The sequence below is a fragment of the Heterodontus francisci genome, chromosome 26 (assembly GCF_036365525.1).
Source record: "Heterodontus francisci isolate sHetFra1 chromosome 26, sHetFra1.hap1, whole genome shotgun sequence".
In the NCBI taxonomy this organism is placed as follows: domain Eukaryota; kingdom Metazoa; phylum Chordata; class Chondrichthyes; order Heterodontiformes; family Heterodontidae; genus Heterodontus; species Heterodontus francisci.
Window position 1 is genome coordinate 387,902 of NC_090396.1, and position 26,553 is coordinate 414,454.

Genomic DNA, 26,553 nt, shown 5'->3' on the forward strand with positions numbered 1-26,553 from the left:
TGAGTAGACCGCCCCCTTCGTCTGTATCACAGACCCAGGGGATGAGTAGACTGCCCAATTTCTCTGTATCACTCACTCGGGGGATGAGTAGACCGCTCCCTGTCTCTGTATCACTCACTCGGGGGATGAGTAGACCGCTCCCTGTCTCTGTATCACAGACTCAGGGGATGAGTAGACCGCCCCTTGTCTCTGTATCACAGACTCAGGGGATGAGTCGACCGCCCCTTGTCTCTGTATCTCAGACTCAGGGGATGAGTAGACTGCCCCATTTCTCTGCATCACACACTCGGGGGATGAGTAGACCGCCCCCTGTCTCTTTATCACACACTCGGGGAATGAGTAGATCGCGCCCTGTCTCTGTATAACAGACTGGGGATGATTAGACCGCCTCCTGTCTCTCTCTCACACACTCAGGATTGAATAGATCATCCTCTGTCTCAAGGACCCGGGGGATGAGTAGACTGGTCCCTGTCTGTATTTCAGGGACTTTGGCGCTGAGTAGACTGCCCCCTGTCTCAGTTTCACAAATTTAGGGGATGAGTAGACCGCCCCCTGTCTCTGCATCACAGACTCAGGGGATGAGTCGACCGCCCCCTGTCTCTGTATCACAGACTCAGGGGATGAGTAGACCAACCCCTGTCTTTGTATCACACACTCAGTGGATGAGCAGACGGCCGCCTGTCTCTGCATCACAGACTCAGGGGATGAGTAGACCGCCCCCTAACTCTGTATCACATACCCAGGGGATCAGTAAACTGCCCCTTGTCTCTGTATCTCAGACTCAGGGGATGAGTAGACTGTCCCCTTTCTCTGTATCACGCACTCGGGGGATGAGTGGACCGCCCCCTGTCTCTTTATCACACACTCGGGGGATGATTCGACTGTCCCCTGTCTCTTTATCTCAGATTCAGTGGATGATTGGATTGTCCCCTGTCTCTGTATCTCAGATTCAGTGGATGATTGGACCGCCCACTTTCTCTGTATCACGCACTCGGGGGATGAGTAGACCGCCCCCTGTCTCTGTATCACAGACTCAGTGGATGAGTAGACCACCCACTGTCTCTGTCTCACATAGTCAGTGGATGAGTAGAGCGCCCCCTGTCTTTGTATCACAGGCTCAGGGGATGAGTTAACCGCCCCCTGTCTCTGTCTCACAGACTCAGGGGATGATTAGATAGCCTCCTGTCTTTGTATCACAGACTCAGTGGATGAGTAGACCGCCCCCTGTCTCTGCATGACAGACTCAGTGGGTGAGTAGACTGGCCCCTGTCTTTGTATCACAGACTCAGGGGATGAGTAAACCGCTCCCTGTCTCTGTATCACAAACTCAGGGGAAGAGTTGACCGCCCCCTGTCTCTGCATCATGGACTCAGGGGATGAGTAGACCACCCCCTGTCTCTGTTTCACTGACTCAGGGGATGAGTAAACCGCCCCCTGTCTTTGTATCACAGACTCAGGGGATGAGTAGACCGCTCCCTGTCTCTGTGTCACAAACTCTGGGGATGAGTAGACTGCCCCCTGTCTCTGCATCACAAATTTAGGGAAAGAGGAGACTGTCCCCTGTCTCGCTTTCACAAATTTAGGGCATGAGTAGACCGCCCCTTGTCTCGGTATCACAAATTTAGGGGATGAGGAAACCGCCCCCTGTCTCTGTATCACAAACTCAGGGGATGATTTAACCGCCCCCTGTCTCTGTATCACAGACTCAGGGGATGAGTAGACCGCCCCCTGTCTCTGTATCACCGACTCAGGGGATGAGTAGACCGCCCCCTATCTCTGTATCACGGACTCAGGGGATGAGTAGACCGCCCCCTTTCTCTGTATCACAGACTCAGGGGATGAGTAGACCGCTCCCTGTCTCTGTATCACTCACTCGGGGGATGAGTAGACCGCTCCCTGTCTCTGTATCACAGACTCAGGGGATGAGTAGACCGCCCCTTGTCTCTGTATCACAGACTCAGGGGATGAGTCGACCGCCCCTTGTCTCTGTATCTCAGACTCAGGGGATGAGTAGACTGCCCCATTTCTCTGCATCACACACTCGGGGGATGAGTAGACCGCCCCCTGTCTCTTTATCACACACTCGGGGAATGAGTAGATCGCGCCCTGTCTCTGTATAACAGACTGGGGATGATTAGACCGCCTCCTGTCTCTCTCTCACACACTCAGGATTGAATAGATCATCCTCTGTCTCAAGGACCCGGGGGATGAGTAGACTGGTCCCTGTCTGTATTTCAGGGACTTTGGCGCTGAGTAGACTGCCCCCTGTCTCAGTTTCACAAATTTAGGGGATGAGTAGACCGCCCCCTGTCTCTGCATCACAGACTCAGGGGATGAGTCGACCGCCCCCTGTCTCTGTATCACAGACTCAGGGGATGAGTAGACCAACCCCTGTCTTTGTATCACACACTCAGTGGATGAGCAGACGGCCGCCTGTCTCTGCATCACAGACTCAGGGGATGAGTAGACCGCCCCCTAACTCTGTATCACATACCCAGGGGATCAGTAAACTGCCCCTTGTCTCTGTATCTCAGACTCAGGGGATGAGTAGACTGTCCCCTTTCTCTGTATCACGCACTCGGGGGATGAGTGGACCGCCCCCTGTCTCTTTATCACACACTCGGGGGATGATTCGACTGTCCCCTGTCTCTTTATCTCAGATTCAGTGGATGATTGGATTGTCCCCTGTCTCTGTATCTCAGATTCAGTGGATGATTGGACCGCCCACTTTCTCTGTATCACGCACTCGGGGGATGAGTAGACCGCCCCCTGTCTCTGTATCACAGACTCAGTGGATGAGTAGACCACCCACTGTCTCTGTCTCACATAGTCAGTGGATGAGTAGAGCGCCCCCTGTCTTTGTATCACAGGCTCAGGGGATGAGTTAACCGCCCCCTGTCTCTGTCTCACAGACTCAGGGGATGATTAGATAGCCTCCTGTCTTTGTATCACAGACTCAGTGGATGAGTAGACCGCCCCCTGTCTCTGCATGACAGACTCAGTGGGTGAGTAGACTGGCCCCTGTCTTTGTATCACAGACTCAGGGGATGAGTAAACCGCTCCCTGTCTCTGTATCACAAACTCAGGGGAAGAGTTGACCGCCCCCTGTCTCTGCATCATGGACTCAGGGGATGAGTAGACCGCCCCCTGTCTCTGTTTCACTGACTCAGGGGATGAGTAAACCGCCCCCTGTCTTTGTATCACAGACTCAGGGGATGAGTAGACCGCTCCCTGTCTCTGTGTCACAAACTCTGGGGATGAGTAGACTGCCCCCTGTCTCTGCATCACAAATTTAGGGAAAGAGGAGACTGTCCCCTGTCTCGCTTTCACAAATTTAGGGCATGAGTAGACCGCCCCTTGTCTCGGTATCACAAATTTAGGGGATGAGGAAACCGCCCCCTGTCTCTGTATCACAAACTCAGGGGATGATTTAACCGCCCCCTGTCTCTGTATCACAGACTCAGGGGATGAGTAGACCGCCCCCTGTCTCTGTATCACCGACTCAGGGGATGAGTAGACCGCCCCCTATCTCTGTATCACGGACTCAGGGGATGAGTAGACCGCCCCCTTTCTCTGTATCACAAACTCAGGGGATGAGTAGACCGCCCCCTATCTCTGTATCACGGACTCAGGGGATGAGTAGACCGCCCCCTATCTCTGTATCACCGACTCAGGGGATGAGTAGACCGCTCCCTGTCTCTGTATCACAAACTCAGGGGATGAGTAGACCGCCCCCTGTCTCTGTATCACGGACTCAGGGGATGAGTAGACCGCCCCCTGTCTCTGCATCACATACTCAGGGTATGAGTAGACCGCCCCCTGTCTCTGCATCATTGATTCAGGGGATGAGTAGACGGCCCCCTGTCTCTGTATCACAGACTCAGGGGATGAGTAGACCGCCCCCTGTCTCGGTATCACAGACTCAGCGGATGAGTAGACTGCACCATTTCTCTGTATCACTCACTCGGGGGATGAGTAGACCGCCCCCTGCCTCTTTATCACACACTCAGTGGATGAGTGGATTGCCCCCACTCTCTGTATCTCAGACTCAGGGAATGAGTAGAGCGTCCCCTGTCTCTGCATCTCAGACTTAGGGGTTGAGTAGACCATTCCCTTTCTCTGTCTCTCATAATTAGGTGATGAGTAGACAGCCCCCTGTCTCGGCATCACAGAATAAGGGGATGATTAGAGCGCCCCCTGTCTCTGTATCACAGACTCAGGTTATGAGTAGACCGCCCCCTGTCCCCTCTCAAACACTCGGGGGATGGTTACACCGCCCCCTGTCTCTGTATCACGGACTCAGGGGATGATTAGAAAGCCCCCTGTCTTTGTATCACAGACTCAGGGGATGAGTAAAACGCCCCCTGTCTCTGTATCACATACTCAGGGGATGAGTAGACCGCCCCCTGTCTCTGTATCACAGACTCAGTGGATGAGTAGACCGCCCCCTGTCTCTGCATCATTGATTCCGGGGATGAGTAGACGGCCCCCTGTCACTGTATCACAGACTCAGCGGATGAGTAGACCGCCCCCTTCGTCTGTATCACAGACCCAGGGGATGAGTAGACTGCCCAATTTCTCTGTATCACTCACTCGGGGGATGAGTAGACCGCTCCCTGTCTCTGTATCACTCACTCGGGGGATGAGTAGACCGCTCCCTGTCTCTGTATCACAGACTCAGGGGATGAGTAGACCGCCCCTTGTCTCTGTATCACAGACTCAGGGGATGAGTCGACCGCCCCTTGTCTCTGTATCTCAGACTCAGGGGATGAGTAGACTGCCCCATTTCTCTGCATCACACACTCGGGGGATGAGTAGACCGCCCCCTGTCTCTTTATCACACACTCGGGGAATGAGTAGATCGCGCCCTGTCTCTGTATAACAGACTGGGGATGATTAGACCGCCTCCTGTCTCTCTCTCACACACTCAGGATTGAATAGATCATCCTCTGTCTCAAGGACCCGGGGGATGAGTAGACTGGTCCCTGTCTGTATTTCAGGGACTTTGGCGCTGAGTAGACTGCCCCCTGTCTCAGTTTCACAAATTTAGGGGATGAGTAGACCGCCCCCTGTCTCTGCATCACAGACTCAGGGGATGAGTCGACCGCCCCCTGTCTCTGTATCACAGACTCAGGGGATGAGTAGACCAACCCCTGTCTTTGTATCACACACTCAGTGGATGAGCAGACGGCCGCCTGTCTCTGCATCACAGACTCAGGGGATGAGTAGACCGCCCCCTAACTCTGTATCACATACCCAGGGGATCAGTAAACTGCCCCTTGTCTCTGTATCTCAGACTCAGGGGATGAGTAGACTGTCCCCTTTCTCTGTATCACGCACTCGGGGGATGAGTGGACCGCCCCCTGTCTCTTTATCACACACTCGGGGGATGATTCGACTGTCCCCTGTCTCTTTATCTCAGATTCAGTGGATGATTGGATTGTCCCCTGTCTCTGTATCTCAGATTCAGTGGATGATTGGACCGCCCACTTTCTCTGTATCACGCACTCGGGGGATGAGTAGACCGCCCCCTGTCTCTGTATCACAAACTCAGGGGAAGAGTTGACCGCCCCCTGTCTCTGCATCATGGACTCAGGGGATGAGTAGACCGCCCCCTGTCTCTGTTTCACAGACTCAGGGGATGAGTAAACCGCCCCCTGTCTTTGTATCACAGACTCAGGGGATGAGTAGACCGCTCCCTGTCTCTGTGTCACAAACTCTGGGGATGAGTAGACTGCCCCCTGTCTCTGTATCACAAATTTAGGGAAAGAGGAGACTGTCCCCTGTCTCGCTTTCACAAATTTAGGGCATGAGTAGACCGCCCCTTGTCTCGGTATCACAAATTTAGGGGATGAGGAAACCGCCCCCTGTCTCTGTATCACAAACTCAGGGGATGATTTAACCGCCCCCTGTCTCTGTATCACAGACTCAGGGGATGAGTAGACCGCCCCCTGTCTCTGTATCACCGACTCAGGGGATGAGTAGACCGCCCCCTATCTCTGTATCACGGACTCAGGGGATGAGTAGACCGCCCCCTTTCTCTGTATCACCGACTCAGGGGATGAGTAGACCGCCCCCTATCTCTGTATCACCGACTCAGGGGATGAGTAGACCGCTCCCTGTCTCTGTATCACAAACTCAGGGGATGAGTAGACCGCCCCCTGTCTCTGTATCACGGACTCAGGGGATGAGTAGACCGCCCCCTATCTCTGTATCACCGACTCAGGGGATGAGTAGACCGCTCCCTGTCTCTTTATCACAAACTCAGGGGATGAGTAGACCACCCCCTGTCTCTGTATCACGGACTCAGGGGATGAGTAGACCGCCCCCTGTCTCTGTATCACAGACTCAGGGGATGAGTAGACCGCTCACTTTCTCTGTATCACGGACTCAGGGGATTCGTAGACCGCCCCCTGTCTCTGTATCATAGACTCAGGGGATGAGTGGACCGCCCCCTGTCTCTGTATCACAGACTCAGGGGCTGAGTAGACCGCCCCCTGTCTCTGTTTCACAGACTCAAGGGATGAGTAGACCGCTCCCTGTCTCTGTCTCACAGACTCAGTGAATGAGTAGACCGCCCCCTGTCTCGGTTTCACAAATTTAGGGCATGAGCAGACCGCCCCTTGTCTCGGTATCACAAATTTAGGGGATGAGTAATACGCCCCCTGTCTTTGTCTCACCGCCTCAGGGGATAAGTAGACAGCCCCCTGTCTCTGTATCACAGACTCAGGGGATGAGTAGACCGCCCCCTGTCTCTGTTTCACTGACTCAGGGGATGAGTAGACGGCCCCCTGTCTCTGTATCACAGACTCAGGGGATGAGTAGACCGCCCCCTGTCTCTGTATCACAAACTCAGGGGATGAGTAGACCGCCCCCTGTCTCTGTATCACAGACTCAGGGGATGAGTAGACGGCCCCCTGTCTCTGTATCACAGACTCAGGGGATGAGTAGACCGCCCCCTGTCTCTGTTTCACAGACTCAGGGGATGAGTAGACCGCTCCCTGTCTCTGTATCACAAACTCAGGGGATGAGTAGACCGCCCCCTGTCTCTGTATCACAGACTCAGGGGATGAGTAGACCGCCCCCTGTCTCTGTTTCACAGACTCAGGGGATGAGTAGACCGCTCCCTGTCTCTGTATCACAAACTCAGGGGATGTGTAGACCGCCCCCTGTCTCTGTATCACAGACTCAGGAGATGAGTAGACTGCCCCCTGTCTCTGTTTCACAGACTCAGGGGATGAGTTGACCGCCCCCTGTCTCTGTTTCACAGACTCAGGGGATGAGTAGACCGCCCCCTTTCTCTGTATCACAGACTCAGGGGATGAGTAGACCGCCCCCTGTCTCTGTTTCACAGACTCAGGGGATGAGTAGACCGCTCCCTGTCTCTGTATCAGAAACTCAGGGGATGAGTAGACCGCCCCCTGTCTCTGTTTCACAGACTCAGTGGATGAGTAGACCGCTCCCTGTCTCTGTATCACAAACTCAGGGGATGAGTAGACCGCCCCCTGTCTCTGTATCACAGACTCAGGGGATGAGTAGACGGCCCCCTGTCTCTGTATCACAGACTCAGGGGATGAGTAGACCGCCCCCTGTCTCTGTTTCACAGACTCAGGGGATGAGTAGACCGCTCCCTGTCTCTGTATCACAAACTCAGGGGATGAGTAGACCGCCCCCTGTCTCTGTATCACAGACTCAGGAGATGAGTAGACTGCCCCCTGTCTCTGTATCACAGACTCAGGAGATGAGTAGACTGCCCCCTGTCTCTGTATCACAGACTCAGGAGATGAGTAGACTGCCCCCTGTCTCTGTATCACAGACTCAGGAGATGAGTAGACCGCCCCCTGTCTCTGTTTCACAGACTCAGGAGATGAGTAGACCAACCCCTGTCTCTGTATCACAGACTCAGGGGATGATTAGACCGCCCCCTGTCTCTGTATCACAGACTCAGGGGATGAGTAGACCGCCCCCTGTCTCTGTATCACAGACTCAGGAGATGAGTAGACCGCCCCCTGTCTTTGTATCACAGACTCAGGAGATGAGTAGACCAACCCCTGTCTCTGTATCACAAACTCAGGGGATGGGTAAACTCCCCCTTGTCTCTGCATCTCAGACTCAGGGTATGAGTAGACTGTCCACTTTCTCTGTATCACGCACTCGGGGGATGAGTAGACCGCCCCCTGTCTCTGTATCACAGACTCAGTGAATGAGTAGACCGCCAACCTGTCTCTGTGTAACAGACTCAGGGGATGAGTAGACCGCCCCTTCTCTCGGTATCACAAATTTAGGGGATGAGTATACCACCCCCTGTCTTTGTCTCACCGACTCAGGGGATGTGAGAAACGTAGCCCACTTGATAATAATTTACACCAAGTCAAACTCTGAAGAAGTAAGTTTATTTAACGTTCTTGCAAGATCGGGTGTCCTACAAGCAGGCACACCCATCAACATATTCAGTTCATGTTTATACAATACAAATCCATTTGTCCACGCCTTTATTTTACATTATTGGTTATAACGTATTATGACACTAACCTATCCTATGGTTGCTACAGTCTCCTCCTCTGTTTACTTCTCCCCCTACTCTAACTTTCTAGCCCCTAACTCTTGTTTTTGTTTTACCTTATTTGGCTCTCCATTATGTGTTTTAACTTGCAGCTGTCAGCCTTTATCTTAGTGGGGCAGTTTCTTATTCACTACATCCTTTGTTCTAACTCTTGCTGTTTCTCTTTTATCTGCCTAAGCACAATTTTTAAGTGATGTACTGTCCCAAGGTCTGTACTTACATACCCTTATCAATTCGCTTTGTCAGTGATGTACTGTCTTAAGGTCTCCACTTACAGACCCTTATCAATTCTCTTTGTCAGTGATGTACTGTCTTAAGGTCTCCACTTACATACCCTTATCAGTTCTCTTTGTCAGTGATGTACTGTCTTAAGGTCTCCACTTACATACCCTTATCAGTTCTCTTTGTCAGTGATGTACTGTCTTAAGGTCTCCACTTACATACCCTTATCAGTTCTCTTTGTCAGTGATGTACTGTCTTAAGGTCTCCACTTACATACCCTTATCAGTTCTCTTTGTCAGTGATGTACTGTCTTAAGGTCTCCACTTACATACCCTTATCAGTTCTCTTTGTCAGTGATGTACTGTCTTAAGGTCTCCCCTGACATATCCTTATCAGTTCTCTTTTTCAGTGATTTCATTATATTGTGCACAAATGACTTCTTGGTAACTTTCCACAAGCTGTAGAAACAACATTTCAGTATTTCTTTTTCTCACAATTCCCCCTTTTCTTTTACTTAATCCTTGTTGTTTTCTACATACTGTGGAGGGTTCTCATATGTCCTCTCAAATTCTCTGAGCATTATTTCAGCCGCCTTTTCAATGTCTGTATCTCCGTTGATACTATCCACTTTGTCATTACCTAACAGGTACATACTCTCTTCCTGGCCTCTTTGTAGTGACATCTGCTTCGTCAAAGCTGTCTCAATCAATCGCTGTGTCAGCCCTCTTACACAAGGAATAATACAACACCCGATGGCTATTAGTATTCCGACAACCATGATCAGGGAGGTAAAAACCGAGATTATCATGCCTTTCCATTTTCCAAACCAGGATTCAAGCCACCCCGTCAGGGAAGTGTCTGCTCCTGAATTTTCGGCCATCTCCTCTGCTAAAGTTGTTAACCCTTGCAGTGCTCGGGTGATTGAACCATCGGGTGCTGTGTTATTTGGGATAAATGTGCAACATTTCCCTCCTAACATTATACACACACCTCCTTTTTCTGCTAAGATCATATCTAGAGCCAGTCGATTTTCCCAAGCCATTCTACTAGTGGCATCTAATTGTTCAGCTATACCTTTTACCGCATCTCTAGTATAATTTATAAATCTTTGTTGGTTGTAATAAATGTAATTTATCCAATCTACATTTTTGTTAATAGTGACCCACCAAAACAAAGACTCGAAACCGGCGGTTATTTGGTTTCGGGCCTTGAATTCATCAGGTACCCCTCTTGGGACCCCTATGGAATCCAAGTACACCTGGTCATCAAAAGAGTTCACTATCGCTTCCCTTTTACCCCTTTCCCTCGTTATTATCTTTTGTTTCTCAAATGCCAAGGTGAATGGTATTGCCAATTGAACAATTGCGCACGTCCCCTTCCACTGGGAGGGTAGGGTCTGTCTCAGGATTTTTCCTCCGCAATACCACCATAAATCCGCTCTGGGAACATTCAATGATGAGTAGTTCCCTCCCCTGACTCTTCCAGTTACGTTCTCAGTCTCTATGCATGACTTCAACTCTCCCATATTGCTGGTTAGCTCCGCACCGTGTCGACTTACGCATGATGTGTGATTCACACTGGTGGCTAAAAATGAAGGGGGAGTCCTTGAATCTTTTTTCTCTAGGGGAGGGAACATTATTGACAAGGATATGCAAGTTTGAATACCCCAAGCCGTCTTATCCTGATATAGGGCTAACATGCATTCCATGCCCTTTCGGTCATGCTCCCACCCCAGCGGGAAAGGTACTACTTGAGCTATCGGTCTACCAGATGCACAAGCATAGCAATTGTTTTTGTTCAAACTTTTTACAGGTAATTTTATCCATTCTACCCAGGCATTTGTGTCCCCGTAACCGGTTTCTATCTCAATTGTCTTTCTCAGGTCCTTTACCTCTATTATTTTTACTATGTTAGGATCGTTATGAGAGGTCCCTTTTAGTTTGTTAGATGGTTTACCAGTCTTATCTATTGTTACCTGAAAACAACATTTTAATTCACCTTTCTTTTTCCCTTCTCTAACTGTTACTCCTTGTTGTCTAATTGGAAGTGGGTAATACAAAAACATCCAACCCATTTTATTTCCTGGCTACTTTTGAAAAGAAAGAGAGAAGGCACACAATATTACAGACAGTATTTCCGCGCTCGCGCCGCTATATTAAAAAAAGTTCGTTACTCATAGTCTTTTTAGCTTTATTTTCAATGGTTCTTCTGTTAATTCGGTTGTCCAAGTTCCTTCCTCGGCCGGGGGTTGTACCGGCCCCTTGATTCTTGTGTAGTGGGTCCAACCTATTTCTGCCGTTCTTATGGCTGTTTCAGTGGTTAGGAGAGTCTGGTATGGTTTTTCCCAGTTCAGTTGTAGTTTAGTCTCTTTCCACGATTTCACCAGAACCCAATCTCCTGGTTGGATCTTGTGCACTGCAAATTCGAGAGGTGGTGTCTGTGCTAACAGGCCTTGCTTCCTGAGGAATGACAATGAGGAAGACAACGCCAGTATATAGTTCTTCAGAAACGAATCTTTAGTTTCTAAGGTTGGCATCTCGCCCCTGGTTCCCATATAGGGTAATCCGAATAGCATTTCATAGGGGGACAGTCCCACATCTTTTCTAGGGGCTGTCCGAATTCTGAGTATCGCTATAGGTAAACATTTTGTCCAGGGTAACCTTGTTTCAAGTACCAGTTTGGACAGGTGTTTCTTTAAGGTCTGATTCATTCTTTCCACCCGCCCTGAAGAGGGAGGGTGTCAAGGGGTATGGAAGTCCCATTGGATTCCCAATCCCCTAACTATTTCTTGTAATAGCTTCGAGGTAAAATGACGTCCTTGGTCTGAAGTGCTGTGGCTGCCACAGCTTGCACACACTCTGGCCATCCCTTTTAACTATTTCATTGTGGTTTCTGCCACTTAAAATCAAAGCTCAGCAAAGCTACTATTCCTAACTTTGCTATATTTCCCATTAAGCATTGTACCATGCCTAAAAGCAAATATAAAAAAACTCAGCAACTGCTGAATCAGAAGGGTAGGCTGAGCCACCCTCTAACAAGGGGGCGTGTATTAGTCTGGTCGGTATGTTTTTCATTCTAACTTTGTCATGTCTGGGGAAGAAGAAGAGTGCTGTTGAAGTATAATGTCTCTCTCTCTCTCTCTCGCTCTCTCTCTGTACCAGCTGCAAGGCCAAGTTGCCTCAGCAGCCCTGAAGTTATGAAGTCATTTCTGATAAGCTGTCCCTCCCTACAGCACTGAAGCTAGCTTGTTAGCAGTACATGACTGATTAATTGTTTCAGGGTAGGCTGAGCCACCCTCTAACAAGGGGGCGTGTATTAGCCTGGTCGGTATGTTTTTCATTCTAACTTTCCCCTGGGATTGTCATGTCTGGGTGATAAGAAGAGTGCTGTTGAAGTACAATGTCTCGCTCTCTCTCTCTCTCTCTCTCGCTGTACCAGCTGCAAGGCTAAGTTGTCTCTGCAGCCCTGAAGTTATGAAGTCAGCTAGCTTGTTAGCAATACATGACTGATTAATTGTTTCATCTTAAATGTTCCCATGTAATTCTGTTCTTAAAAATTCTAAAATCTAAATTCTGTTCTCACAGTCCCTCCTTTTGATTCTTCAAAACATTTTTAAAAATCAATCCTTTGATCCCACCTAGGTGCCTTTAATGGTCTCTATTTGTCTAGAAACAGCCTTCAACACCCAGAGGGGTCGCACTCAATATGTCGCCTGCTTGTGCCATAAGAGGGGCCTGCGGTAACTCTGTAAAGGCATAGGTTTTGCAGGGGCTTCAACTACTTGTTTACAACAATGCCTTTTACTATCAGATTTCTAAGGTCTTTCATCTGGCCCCTATGGCCGATATTATTGTTCTGCCACTGCGGGTCTTGATTAGGGTATTTCTGTTCAGCTGGTTCGTTTCCCCCTACCCCGGGAGGGTTTTCTCTTTCCCAAATTTTCAGGGGTCTTCTGCGAGGACTTTCATTTCCTTTTTAAACACTCTTACCTCTCCTGACGTTAATGGTGCACTAACAAATCCAATTTCATTATTTCCTATTGGTACCTCTCTCAAGGGCATCATTGTCTTAGGAGACTCTCTGTCTCTATCGTCGTCGTTATCGTCGGGTTTAGGGGTGGTCCTTCTTTCTGTCCTTAGATCATATTTGGGTCTTTTTCTCCTTGGTTTTTGACTCTAAATCCCAATACTCCAACATCCGTCCCAATGGACTTTCTGGAGGGATGTTGCCGGCAGACTTTCCTTGTCTCCCATCGTCTTCCTTTTTAGACGATTTATTTCCCATGGTTAACGGAAGGGTCTTGTACCCTATGGTATTCACCTCCTTACTGAAGGGTCTTATACCTTATGGTATTCACCTCCTAACTGAAGGGTCTTATGCCATACAGTACTCACCTCCTAGCTGAAGGGTCTTATACTGCCCCACAGTATTCACCTCCTAACTGAAGGGTCTTATACCTTACAGTATTCACCGCCTAACTGAAGGGTCTTATACCCTACGGTACTCACCTCCTAGCTGAAGGGTCTTATACTACCCCACAGTATTCACCTCCTAACTGAAGGGTCTTGTACCCTACGGTACTCACCTCCTAGCTGAAGGGTCTTATACTGCAGTACTGAGAAGGTCTTATCCTACAGTTAACCAGTATTCACCTCCTAACTGAAGGGTCTTATACCTTACGGTATTCATCTCCTAGCTGAAGGGTCTTATACTGCCCCACAGTATTCACCTCCTAACTGAAGGGTCTTGTACCCTACGGTATTCACCTCCTAACTGAAGGGTCTTATACCATACAGTACTCACCTCCTAGCTGAAGGGTCTTATACTGCCCCACAGTATTCACCTCCTAACTGAAGGGTCTTATACCTTACGGTATTCACCTCCTAACTGAAGGGTCTTATACCATACAGTACTCACCTCCTAGCTGAAGGGTCTTATACTGCCCCACAGTATTCACCTCCTAACTGAAGGGTCTTATACCTTACGGTATTCACCTCCTAACTGAAGGGTCTTATACCATACAGTACTCACCTCCTAGCTGAAGGGTCTTATACTGCCCCACAGTATTCACCTCCTAACTGAAGGGTCTTGTACCTTACGGTACTCACCTCCTAACTGAAGGGTCTTATACCATACAGTATTCACCTCCTAACTGAAGGGTCTTATACCTTACGGTATTCACCTCCTAACTGAAGGGTCTTGTACCCTACGGTATTCACCTCCTAGCTGAAGGGTCTTATACCTTACGGTATTCACCTCCTAACTGAAGGGTCTTGTACCATACAGTACTCACCTCCTAGCTGAAGGGTTTTATACTGCAGTACTGTAAAATTCACTCCTCAAGGACTTTTAGTACTTAGAAGGTCTTATCCTACAGTTAACCATAAGTCACCAAGATAATACTTAAAAGTTGTTTTTCTTACCTTGGTCCATGCACGGAGTTGCCTGATTTCACGTGTGTACCTGCCGCACTAAATACTCGTTCAGAGTGACTTCCCTAGGATCGTTTTCAGTCAATTACTCGGGTCCGCTACCAACGAGAGAAACGAGACCGTTTTTAAATTAACGGGACGCGTCTTCTCGTCTGTCGTCGGCCGCGGTCCCAGCAATGATGAAGAGATCCTGGACGAGCCCACAATTGTGAGAAACGTAGCCCACGTAAAGATAATTTACACCAAGTCAAACTCTGAAGAAGTAAGTTTATTTAACGTTCTTGCAAGATCGGGTGTCCTACAAGCAGGCACACCCATCAACATATTCAGTTCATGTTTATACAATACAAATCCATTTGTCCACGCCTTTATTTTACATTATTGGTTATAACGTATTATGACACTAACCTATCCTATGGTTGCTACAGTCTCCTCCTCTGTTTACGTCTCCCCCTACTCTAACTTTCTAGCCCCTAACTCTTGTTTTTGTTTTACCTTATTTGGCTCTCCATTATGTGTTTTAACTTGCAGCTGTCAGCCTTTATCTGAGTGGGGCAGTTTCTTATTCACTACCTCCATTGTTCCAACTCTTGCTGTTTCCCTTTTATCTGCCTAAGCACAATTTTTAAGTGATGTACTGTCCCAAGGTCTGTACTTACATACCCTTATCAACTCTCTTTGTCAGTGATGTACTGTCTTAAGGTCTCCACTTACAGACCCTTATCAGTTCTCTTTATCAGTGATTTCATTATGTTGTGCACAAATGACTTCTTGGTAACTTTCCACAAGCTGTAGAAACAACATTTCAGTATTTCTTATTCTCACACACAGGCACTGACTCTGAATGGGGTAAACTTCCACAGGCACTGACTCTCACTGGGGTACACTTCCACAGGCACTGTCTCTGAATGGGTTAAACACCCACAGACACTGACTCTCACTGGGGTACACTTCCACAGGCACTGACTCTCACTAGGGTACACTTACACAGGCAGTGACTCTGAGTGGGGTAAACTTCCAAAGGCACTGACACTCACTGGGGTACACTTTCACAGGCACTGACTCTGAATGGGGTTAACTTCTACTGGCTCTGAATCTGAATGGGGTACATTTCCACAGGCACTAAATCTGAATGGTGTAAACTTCTACAGGTACTGAATCTGAATGGGGTAAACTTCTCCAGGCACTGAATCTGAATGGGGTAAACTTCTACAGGCACTGAATCTGAATCGTGTAAACTTCGACAGGTACTGAATCTTAATGGGGTAAACTTCCACAGGCACTGACTCTGAATGGGGTAAACGTCCAAAGGCACTGTCTCTCACTGGAGTGCACTTCCACAGGCAATAATTCTCACTGGGTACACTTCCACAGGCACTGACTCTGAATGGGTTAAACTTCCACAGGCACTGACTCTCACTGGGTAAACTTCCACAGGCACTGACTCTGAATGGGTTAAACTTCCACAGGCACTGACTCTCACTGGGGTAAACTTCCACAGGCACTGACTCTCACTGGGGTACACTTCCACAGGTACTGACACTGAATGGGGTAAACGTCCACAGGCAGTGACTCTGAAAGGGGTAATCTTCTACAGACACTGAATCTGAATGGGGTAAACTTCTACAGGTACTGAATCTGCATGGGGTAAACTTCCACAGGCACTGACTCACACTGGGGGACACTTCCACAGGCACTGACTCTGAAAGGGGCAAACTTCCAGAGGCACTGACTCTCACTGGGGTACACTTCCACAGGCACTGAATCTGAATGGCGTAAACATCCACAGGTACTGACTCTGAATGGGGTAAACTTCCAGAGGCAATGACTCTCACTAGGGTACACTTCCACAGGCACAGACTCCCACTGGGGGACACTTCCACAAGCACTGACTCTGAATGGGGTAAACTTCCACAGGCACTGCCTCTCACTGGGGTAAACTTCCACAGGCACAGACTCCCACTGGGGGACACTTCCACAGGCACTGAATCTGAATGGCGTAAACATCCACAGGCACTGACTCTGAATGGGGTAAACTTCCACAGGCACTGACTCTCACTGGGGGACACTTCCACAGGCACTGACTCTGAATGTGGTAAACTTCCACAGGCACTGAACTAAAGCAAAATACTGCGGATGCTGGAAATCTGAAACAAAAACAAGAAATGCTGGAATCACTCAGCAGGTCTGACAGCATCTGTGGAAAGAGAAGCAGAGTTAACGTTTCGGGTCAGTGACCCTTCTTCGGAACTGACAAATATTAGAAAAGTCACAGATTATAAACAAGTGAGGTGGGGGTGGGGCAAGAGATAACAAAGGAGAAGGTGCAGATTGGACCAGGCCACATAGCAGACCAAAAGGTCACGGAGAAAAGGCAAACAATATTGCTTTGTCTTTCAACACACCATTAACATACTGTTTGCCTTTTCTCCGTGAACTTTTGGTCAGCTAAGTGGCCTGGTCCAATCTGCACGTGCTCCTTTGTTATCGCTTGCCCCACCCCCACCTCACTTGTTTATAATCTGTGACTTTTCTAATATTTGTCAGTTCCGAAGAAGGGTCACTGACCCGAAACGTTAACTCTGCTTCTCTTTCCACAGATGCTGCCAGACCTGCTGAGTGATTCCAGCATTTCTTGTTTTTGTTTCAGATTTCCAGCATCCGCAGTATTTTGCTTTAGTTCAGTGCCTGTGGAAGTTTACCCCATTCAGAGTCAGTGCCTGTGGAAGTGTCCCCCAGTGAGAGTCAGTGCCTGTGGAAGTTTACCCCATTCAGAGTCAGTGCCTGTGGATGTTAACGCCATTCAGATTCAGTGCCTGTGGAAGTGTCCCCCAGTGGGAGTCTGTGCCTGTGGAAGTGTACCCCAGTGAGAGTCAGTGCCTGTGGAAGTTTACCCCATTCAGAGACAGTGCCTGTGGAAGTGTCCCCCAGTGGGAGTCTGTGCCTGTGGAAGTGTACCCCAGTGAGAGTCATTGCCTCTGGAAGTTTACCCCATTCAGAGTCAGTACCTGTGGATGTTTACGCCATTCAGATTCAGTGCCTGTGGAAGTGTACCCCAGTGAGAGTCAGTGCCTGTGGAAGTTTGCCCCTTTCAGAGTCAGTGCCTGTGGAAGTGTCCCCCATTGTGAGTCAGTGCCTGTGGAAGTTTACCCCATGCAGATTCAGTACCTGTAGAAGTTTACCCCATTCAGATTCAGTGTCTGTAGAAGATTACCCCTTTCAGAGTCACTGCCTGTGGACGTTTACCCCATTCAGTGTCAGTACCTGTGGAAGTGTACCCCAGTGAGAGTCAGTGCCTGTGGAAGTTTACCCCAGTGAGAGTCAGTGCCTGTGGAAGTTTAACCCATTCAGAGACAGTGCCTGTGGAAGTTTACCCCAGTGAGAGTCAGTGCCTGTGGAAGTTTAACCCATTCAGAGTCAGTGCCTGTGGAAGTGTACCCCAGTGAGAGTCAGTGCCTTTGGAAGTTTTCCCCATTCCGAGTCAGTGCCTGTGTATGTGTACCCCAGTGAGAGTCATTGCCTGTGGAAGTGTACCCCAGTGAGAGTCAGTGCCTGTGGAAGTTTAACCCATTCAGAGTCAGTGTCTGTGGAAATGTACCCCAGTGAGAGTCAGTGCCTGTGGAAGTGTACCCCAGTGAGAGTCAGTGCCTGTGGAAATGTCCCCCAGTGAGAGTCAGTGCCTGAAGAAGTGTACCCAAGTGAGAGTCAGTGCCTGTGGAAGTTTACCCCATTCAGAGTCAGTGTCTGTGGAAATGTACCCAAGTGAGAGTCAGTGCCTGTGGAAATGTACACCAGTGAGAGTCAGTGCCTGTGGAAATGTCCCCCAGTGAGAGTCAGTGCCTGAAGAAGTGTACCCAAGTGAGAGTCAGTGCCTGTGGAAGTTTACCCCATTCAGATTCAGTGCCTGTGATAGTGTACCCCAGTGAGAGTCAGTGCCTGTGGAAGTTTACCCCATTCAGAGTCAGTGCCTGTGGAAGTGTGCCCCAGTGAGAGTTAGTGCCTGTGGAAGTTTACCCCATTCAGAGTCAGTGCCTGTGGAAGTGCACCCAAGTGAGGGTCAGTGCCTGTGGAACAAAAACAAGAAATGCTGGAATCACTCAGCAGGTCTGGCAGCATCTGTGGAAAGAGAAGCAGAGTTAACGTTTCGGGTCAGTGACCCTTCTTCGGAACTGACAAATATTAGAAAAGTCACAGATTATAAACAAGTGAGGTGGGGGTGGGGCAAGAGATAACAAAGGAGAAGGTGCAGATTGGACCAGGCCACATAGCAGACCAAAAGGTCACGGAGAAAAGGCAAACAATATTGCTTTGTCTTTCAACACACCATTAACATATTGTTTGCCTTTTCTCCGTGAACTTTTGGTCAGCTAAGTGGCCTGGTCCAATCTGCACGTGCTCCTTTGTTATCTCTTGCCCCACCCCCACCTCACTTGTTTATAATCTGTGACTTTTCTAATATTTGTCAGTTCCGAAGAAGGGTCACTGACCCGAAACGTTAACTCTGCTTCTCTTTCCACAGATGCTGCCAGACCTGCTGAGTGATTCCAGCATTTCTTGTTTTTGTTCCACAGGCACTGACCCTCACTTGGGTGCACTTCCACAGGCACTGACTCTGAATGGGGTAAACTTCCACAGGCACTAACTCTCACTGGGGCACACTTCCACAGGCACTGACTCTGAATGGGGTAAACTTCCACAGGCACTGACTCTCACTGGGGTACACTATCACAGGCACTGAATCTGAATGGGGTAAACTTCCACAGGCACTGACTCTCACTTGGGTACACTTCCTCAGGCACTGACTCTCACTGGGGGACATTTCCACAGGCACTGACTCTCACTGGGGTACATTTCCACAGGCACTGACTCTCACTTGGGTACACTTCTACAGGCACTGACACTCACTTGGGTACACTTCTGCAGGCACTGACTCTCACTGGGGTACATTTCCACAGGCACAGACTCTCACTGGTATACATTTCCATATGCACTGACTCTGAGTGGGGTACACTTCTATAGGCACTGAATCTGAATGGTGTAAACTTCTAGAGGTACAGAATCTGAATGGGGTAAACTTGCACAGGCACTGACTCTGAATGGGGTAAACATTCACAGGCACTGACTCTCACTGGGGTACACTTCCACAGGCACTGACTCTCACTGGGGTACATTTCCACAGGCACTGACTCTGAATGGGTTAAACTTCCACAGGCACTGACTCTCACTGGGGTACACTTCCACAGGCAATGACTCTCACTGGGGTACACTTACACAGGCACTGACTCGGAATGGGGAAAACTTCCAAAGGCACTGAATCTCACTGGGGTACATTTCCACAGGCACTGACTCTGAATGGGGTAAACTTCCACAGGCACTGACTCTCACTGGGGTACACTTCCACAGGCACTGACTCTCACTGGGGTACACTTACACAGGCACTGACTCGGAATGGGGAAAACTTCCAAAGGCACTGACTCTCACTGGGGTACACTTCCACAGGCACTGACTCTGAATGGGGTAAACTTCCACAGGCACTGACTCTGAATGGGGTTAACTTCTAAAGGCTCTGAATCTGAATGGGGTAAACTTCTGCAGGTACTGAATCTGAATGGGGGAAACTTCCACAGGCACTGAATCTCACTGGGGTACACTTACACAGGCACTGACTCTGAATAGGGTAAACTTCCACTGGCACTGACTATGAATGGGGTAAACATCCACAGGTACTGACTCTGAAAGGGGAAATCTTCCAGAGGCAATGACTGCAACTGGGGTACACTCCCACAGGCACTGACCCTCACTTGGGTACACTTCCACAGGCACTGACTCTCATTGTGGTACACTTCCAGAGGCAGTGACGCTGAATGGGGTAATCTTCCACAGGCACTGACTCTCACTGGGGTCCACTTCCAGAGGCACTGACTCTCACTGGGGTACATTTTCACAGGCAAAGACTCTCACTGGGGTACATTTCCACTTGCACTGACTCTGAGTGGGGCACACTTCCATAGGCAGTGACTCCTAATGGTGAGCCACTTCCCAGCCACTGAATCTCACTTGGGTACACTTCTACATGCACTGACTCTCACAGGGGTACATTTCCAAAGGCACTGACTCTGAATGTGGTAAACATACACTGGCATTGACTCTCACAGGAGTACACTTCCACAGGCACTGAATCTGAATGGCGTAAACTTCCACAGGCTCTGACTCTCACTGGGGTACCCTTCCACAGGCACTGAATCTGAATGGGGTAAACTTCCACAGGCATTTACTCTCACAGCAGTACACTTCCACAGGCACTGAATCTGAATGGGGTAAAGTTCCACAGGCACTGTCTCTGAATTGTTACAGTTCCACAGGCAATGACTCTCAGTGGGGTACACTTCGACAGGCACTGACTCTGACAGGGTAAACTTCCACAGGCACTGACTCTCACTGGGGTACACTTCCACAGGCACTGACTCTGAATGGGGTAATCGTCTACAGGCACTGAATATGAATGGGGTAAACTTCTGCACTTACTGAATCTGAATGGGGTAAACTTCTTCAGGCACTTACTCTCACTGGGGTACACTTCCACAGGCACTGACTCTCACTGGGGTACACTTTCACAGGCACTGACTCTGTATGGGGTAAACTTCCAAAGGCACTGACTCTCACTGGGGTACCCTTCCACAGGTACTGACTCTGAATGGGGTAAACTTCCAAAGGCACTGACTCTGAATGGGGTAAACCTCTACAGGCACTGAATCTGAATGGGGTAAACTTCCACAGGCACAGACTGTCACTGGGGGACACTTCCACAGGCACTTAATCTGAATCGGGTAAACTTCCACAGGCACTGACTCTGAATGGGGTAAACTTCCACAGGCACTGACTCTGAATGGGGTAATCTTCCACAGGCACTGAATCTGAATGGGGTAAACTTCCACAGGCACTGATTCTGAACGGCGTAAACATCTAGAGGCAATGACTCTCACTGGGGTAAACGTCCACAGGCACTGAATCTGAATGGGGTACTCTTCCACAGGCACTGTCTCTCACTGGGGTGCAGTCCCACAGGCTCTAGCTGTCACTTGGACACCGTTCCCTAGGCACTGACTCGAACGGGGGTACACTTCTACAGGCACTGACTCTCACTTGGGTAAACTTCCACAGGCACTGCCTCTCACTGGGGTGCACTTAAACAGGCACTGAATCTGAATGGCGTAAACATCCACAGGTACTGACTTTGAATGGGGTAAACTTCCAGAGGCAATGACTCTCACTGGGGTACACTTCCACAGGCACTGACTCTCACTGGGGTACACTTCCACAGGCACTGACTCTGAATGGGGTAAACTTCCACAGGCCCTGACCCTCACTTGGGTGCACTTCCACAGGCACTGACTCTGAATGGGGTAAACTTCCACAGGCACTGACTGTCACTGGGGTACACCTCCACAGACACTGACTCTGAATGGGGCAAACTTCCACAGGCACTGACTCAAACTGGGGTACACTTCCACAGGCACTGACTGTCACTGGGGTACATTTCCACAGGCACTAACTCTCACTGGGGTACATTTCCACAGGCACTAACTCTCACTGGGGTGCATTTCAACAGGCACTGTCTCTCACTGGGGTACATTTCCATTGGCACTGACTCTCACTTGGGTACACTTCTACAGGCACTGACTCTCACTTGGGTACGCTTCTGCAGGCACTGACTCTCACTGGTGTACCTTTCCACATGCACTGACTCTGAATGGGATACACTTCTATAGGCAGTGACTCCTAATGGAGAGCCGCTCCCCAGCCACTGAATGTCACTGGGGGACACTTCCTCAGGCACTGACTCTGAATGGGGTAAACTTCCACAGGCACTGACTCTCACTTGGGTACACTTCGACAGGCACTGACTCTCACTGGGGTACATTTCCACAGGCACTGACTCTCACTTGGGTAAACTTCTACAGACACTGACTCTCACTGGGGTACATTTCCACAGGCACTGACTCTCACTTGGGTACACTTCTACAGGCACTGACTCTCACTTGGGTACGCTTCTACAGGCACTGATTCTCACTGGGGTACATTTTCACAGGCACTGACTCTCACTGGTTTACTTTTCCACATGCACTGACTCTCACTTGGGTACACTTCTACAGGCACTGACTCTCAATTGGGTACACTGCAACAGGCACTGACTCTCACTTGGGTACACTTCTACAGGCAAGGCTCTCACTGGGGTACACTTCCACATGCACTGACTCTGAGTGGGGTACACTTCCATAGGCAGTGACTCCTAATGATGAGCCACTTCCCAGCCACTGAATCTCACTGGGGTACACTTCTACATGCACTGACTCTCACAGGGGTACATTTCCACAGGCACTGACTCTGAATGTGGTAAACATCCACAGGCATTGACTCTCACAGCAGTACACTTCCACAGGCACTGAATCTGAATGGCGTAAACTTCCACAGGCACTGAATCTCACAGCAGTACACTTCCACAGGCACTGATTCTGAATTGGGTAAACTTCCACAGGCATTTACTCTCACTGGGGTACACTTCCACAGGCACTGAATCTGAATGGGGTAATGTTCCACAGGCACTGACTCTGAATTGTTACAGTTCCACAGGCAATGACTCTCAGTGGGGTACACTTCGACAGGCACTGACTCTGACAGGGTAAACTTCCACAGGCACTGACTGTCACTGGGGTACACTTCCACAGGCACTGAATACGAATGGGGTAAACTTCTACACTTACTGAATCTGAATGGGGTAAACTTCTTCAGGCACTGACTCTCACTGGGGTACACTTCCACAGGCACTGACTCTCACTGGGGTACACTTTCACAGGCACTGACTCTGATGGGGTAAACTTCCAAAGGCACTGACTCTCACTGGGGTACCCTTCCACAGGTACTGACTCTGAATGGGGTAAACTTCCAAAGGCACTGACTCTGAATGGGGTAAACTTCTACAGGCACTGCATCTGAATGGGGTAAACTTCTACAGGTACTGAATCTGAATGGGGTAAACTTCCACAGGCACAGACTTTCACTGGGGGACACTTCCACAGGCACTTAATCTGAATCGGGTAAACTTCCACAGGCACTGACTCTGAATGGGGTAAACTTCCACAGGCACTGAATCTGAATGGGGTAAACTTCCACAGGCACTGATTCTGAATGGCGTAAACTTCTAGAGGCAATGACTCTCACTGGGGTACAATTCCACAGGCATTGAATCTGAATGGGGGAAACTTCCACAGGCACTGACTCTGAATGGCGTAATCTTCCAGAGGCAATGACTTTCACTGTGGGACACTTCCACAGGCACTTAATCTGAATGGGGTAAACTTCCACAGGCACTGACTCTGAATGGGGTAAACGTCCACAGGCACTGATTCTGAACGGCGTAAACATCTAGAGGCAATGACTCTCACTGGGGTACAATTCCACAGGCACTGAATCTGAATGGGGTACTCTTCCACAGGCACTGAATATCACTGGGGGACACTTCCACAGGCACTGACTCAGAATGGGGTAAACTTCCACAGGCACTGACCCTCACTGGGATGCACTTCCACAGGCAATGACACTGAATGGGGTCAACTTCCACAGTCAAAGACTCTCTTTGGTGCACACTTCCGCATGCACTGACTCTGAATGGGGTAAACATCCACAGGCATTGACTCTCACTGGGGTACACTTCCACTGGCACTGAATCCGAATGGGGTAAACCTCCACAGGCACTTACTCTCACGGGGATACACTTCCACAGGCACTGAATCTGAATGGGGTAAAGTTCCCCAGGCACTGATTCTGAATGTGTAAACTTCCACAGGCACTGACTCTGAATTTGTTACAGTTCCACAGGCAATAACTCTCAGTGGGGTACACTTCGACAGGCACTGACTCTGACTGGGGTACACTTCCACAGGCACTGTCTCTCACTGGGGTGCAGTCCCACAGGCTCTAGCTGTCACTTGGATACCGTTCCCTAGGCACTGACTCGAACGGGGGTACACTTCGACGGGCACTGACTCTCACTTGGGTAAACTTCCACAGGCACTGCCCCTCACTGGGGTGCACTTCAACAGGCACTGAATCTGAATGGCGTAAACATCCACAGGTACTGACTTTGAATGGGGTAAACTTCCAGAGGCAATGACTCTCACTGGGGTACACTTCCACAGGCACTGACTCTCACTGGGGTACACTTCCACAGGCACTGACTCTGAATGGGGTAAACTTCCACAGGCACTGACCCTCACTTGGGTGCACTTCCACAGGCACTGACTCTGAATGGGGTAAACTTCCACAGGCACCGACAGTCACTAGGGTACACCTCCACAGACACTGACTCTGAATGGGGTAAACTTCCACAGGCACTGACTCAAACTGGGGTACACTTCCACAGGCACTGACTCTCACTGGGGTACATTTCCACAGGCACTAACTCTCACTGGGGTGCATTTCAACAGGCACTGACTCTCACTGGGGTACATTTCCATTGGCTCTGACTCTCACTTGGGTACACTTCTACAGGCACTGACTCTCACTTGGGTATGCTTCTACAGGCACTGATTCTCACTGGGGTACATTTTCACAGGCACTAACTCTCACTGGGTTACTTTTCCACATGCACTGACTCTCACTTGGGGACACTTCTACAGGCACTGACTCTCAATTGGGTACACTTCAACAGGCACTGACTCTCACTTGGGTACACTTCTACAGGCACTGACTCTCACTGGGGTGCATTTCCACAGGCAAAGACTCTCACTGGGGTACATTTCCACATGCACTGACTCTGAGTGGGGTACACTTCCATAGGCAGTGACACCGAATGGTGAGCCACTTCCCAGCCACTGAATCTCACTGGGGTACACTTCTACATGCACTGACTCTCACAGGGGTACATTTCCACAGGCACTGACTCTGAATGTGGTAAACATCCACAGGCACTGACTCTGAATGGGGTAAACTTCCACAGGCACTGATTCTGAACGGCGTAAACATCTAGAGGCAATGACTCTCACTGGGGTACAATTCCACAGGTACTGAATCTGAATGGGGTACTCTTCCACAGGCACTGAATATCACTGGGGGACACTTCCACAGACACTGACTCAGAATGGGGTAAACTTCCACAGGCACTGACCCTCACTGGGATGCACTTCCACAGGCAATGACACTGAATGGGGTCAACTTCCATAGGCAAAGACTCTCTTTGGTGCACACTTCCACATGAACTGACTCTGAATGGGGTAAACATCCACAGGCATTGACTCTCACTGGGGTACACTTCCACTGGCACTGAATCCGAATGGGGTAAACTTCCACAGGCACTTACTCTCACTGGGATACACTTCCACAGGCACTGAATCTGAATGGGGTAAACTTCCCCAGGCACTGACTCTGAATGTGTAAACTTCCACAGGCACTGACGCTGAATTGGTTACAGTTCCACAGGCAATAACTCTCAGTGGGGTACACTTCGACAGGCACTGACTCTGACTGGGGTACACTTCCACAGGCACTGTCTCTCACTGGGGTGCAGTGTCACAGGCTCTAGCTGTCACTTGGATACCGTTCCCTAGGCACTGACTCGAACGGGGGTACACTTCGACAGGCACTGACTCTCACTTGGGTAAACTTCCACAGGCACTGCCTCTCACAGGGGTGCACTTCAACAGGCACTGAATCTGAATGGCGTAAACATCCACAGGTACTGACTTTGAATGGGGTAAACTTCCAGAGGCAATGACTCTCACTGGGGTACACTTCCACAGGCACTGACTCTCACTGGGGTACACTTCCACAGGCACTGACTCTGAATGGCGTAAACTTCCACAGGCACTGACCCTCACTTGGGTGCACTTCCACAGGCACTGACTCTGAATGGGGTAAACTTCCACAGGCACTGACTGTCACTGGGGTACACCTCCACAGACACTGACTCTGAATGGGGTAAACTTCCACAGGCACTGACTCAAACTGGGGTACACTTCCACAGGCACTGACTCTCACTGGGGTACATTTCCACAGGCACTAACTCTCACTGGGGTACATTTCCACAGGCACTAACTCTCACTGGGGTGCATTGCAACAGGCACTGAGTCTCACTGGGGTACATTTCCATTGGCACTGACTCTCACTTGGGTACACTTCTACAGGCACTGACTCTCACTTGGGTACGCTTCTGCAGGCACTGACTCTCACTGATGTACCTTTCCTCATGCACTGACTCTGAATGGGATAAACTTCTATAGGCAGTGACTCCTAATGGAGAGCCGCTCCCCAGCCACTGAATCTCACTGGGGTACACTTCCA

General features: G+C 49.5%; 1 protein-coding gene across 1 annotated transcript; it reads right to left on the reverse strand.

Annotated features, from left to right (window-relative positions):
* Positions 1 to 9,098: 9,098 nt before the first annotated feature.
* LOC137384521 (uncharacterized) lies at positions 9,099 to 14,765 on the reverse strand. Its single transcript, XM_068058658.1, has 2 exons — positions 14,209 to 14,765; positions 9,099 to 11,244 (listed from the first exon to the last, which is right to left on the reverse strand). Exon 2 carries the CDS (start codon positions 10,857 to 10,859, stop codon positions 9,300 to 9,302), a length of 1,560 nt encoding a protein of 519 aa, XP_067914759.1. The 5' UTR covers positions 10,860 to 11,244; positions 14,209 to 14,765; the 3' UTR covers positions 9,099 to 9,299.
* Between the last annotated feature and the right edge of the window lie 11,788 nt (positions 14,766 to 26,553).

Bases quoted from the DNA above. Each gene is read 5' to 3' on its own strand.
- LOC137384521 (XM_068058658.1), bottom strand. From the start codon at position 10,859: ATGGGTTGGATGTTTTTGTATTACCCACTTCCAATTAGACAACAAGGA.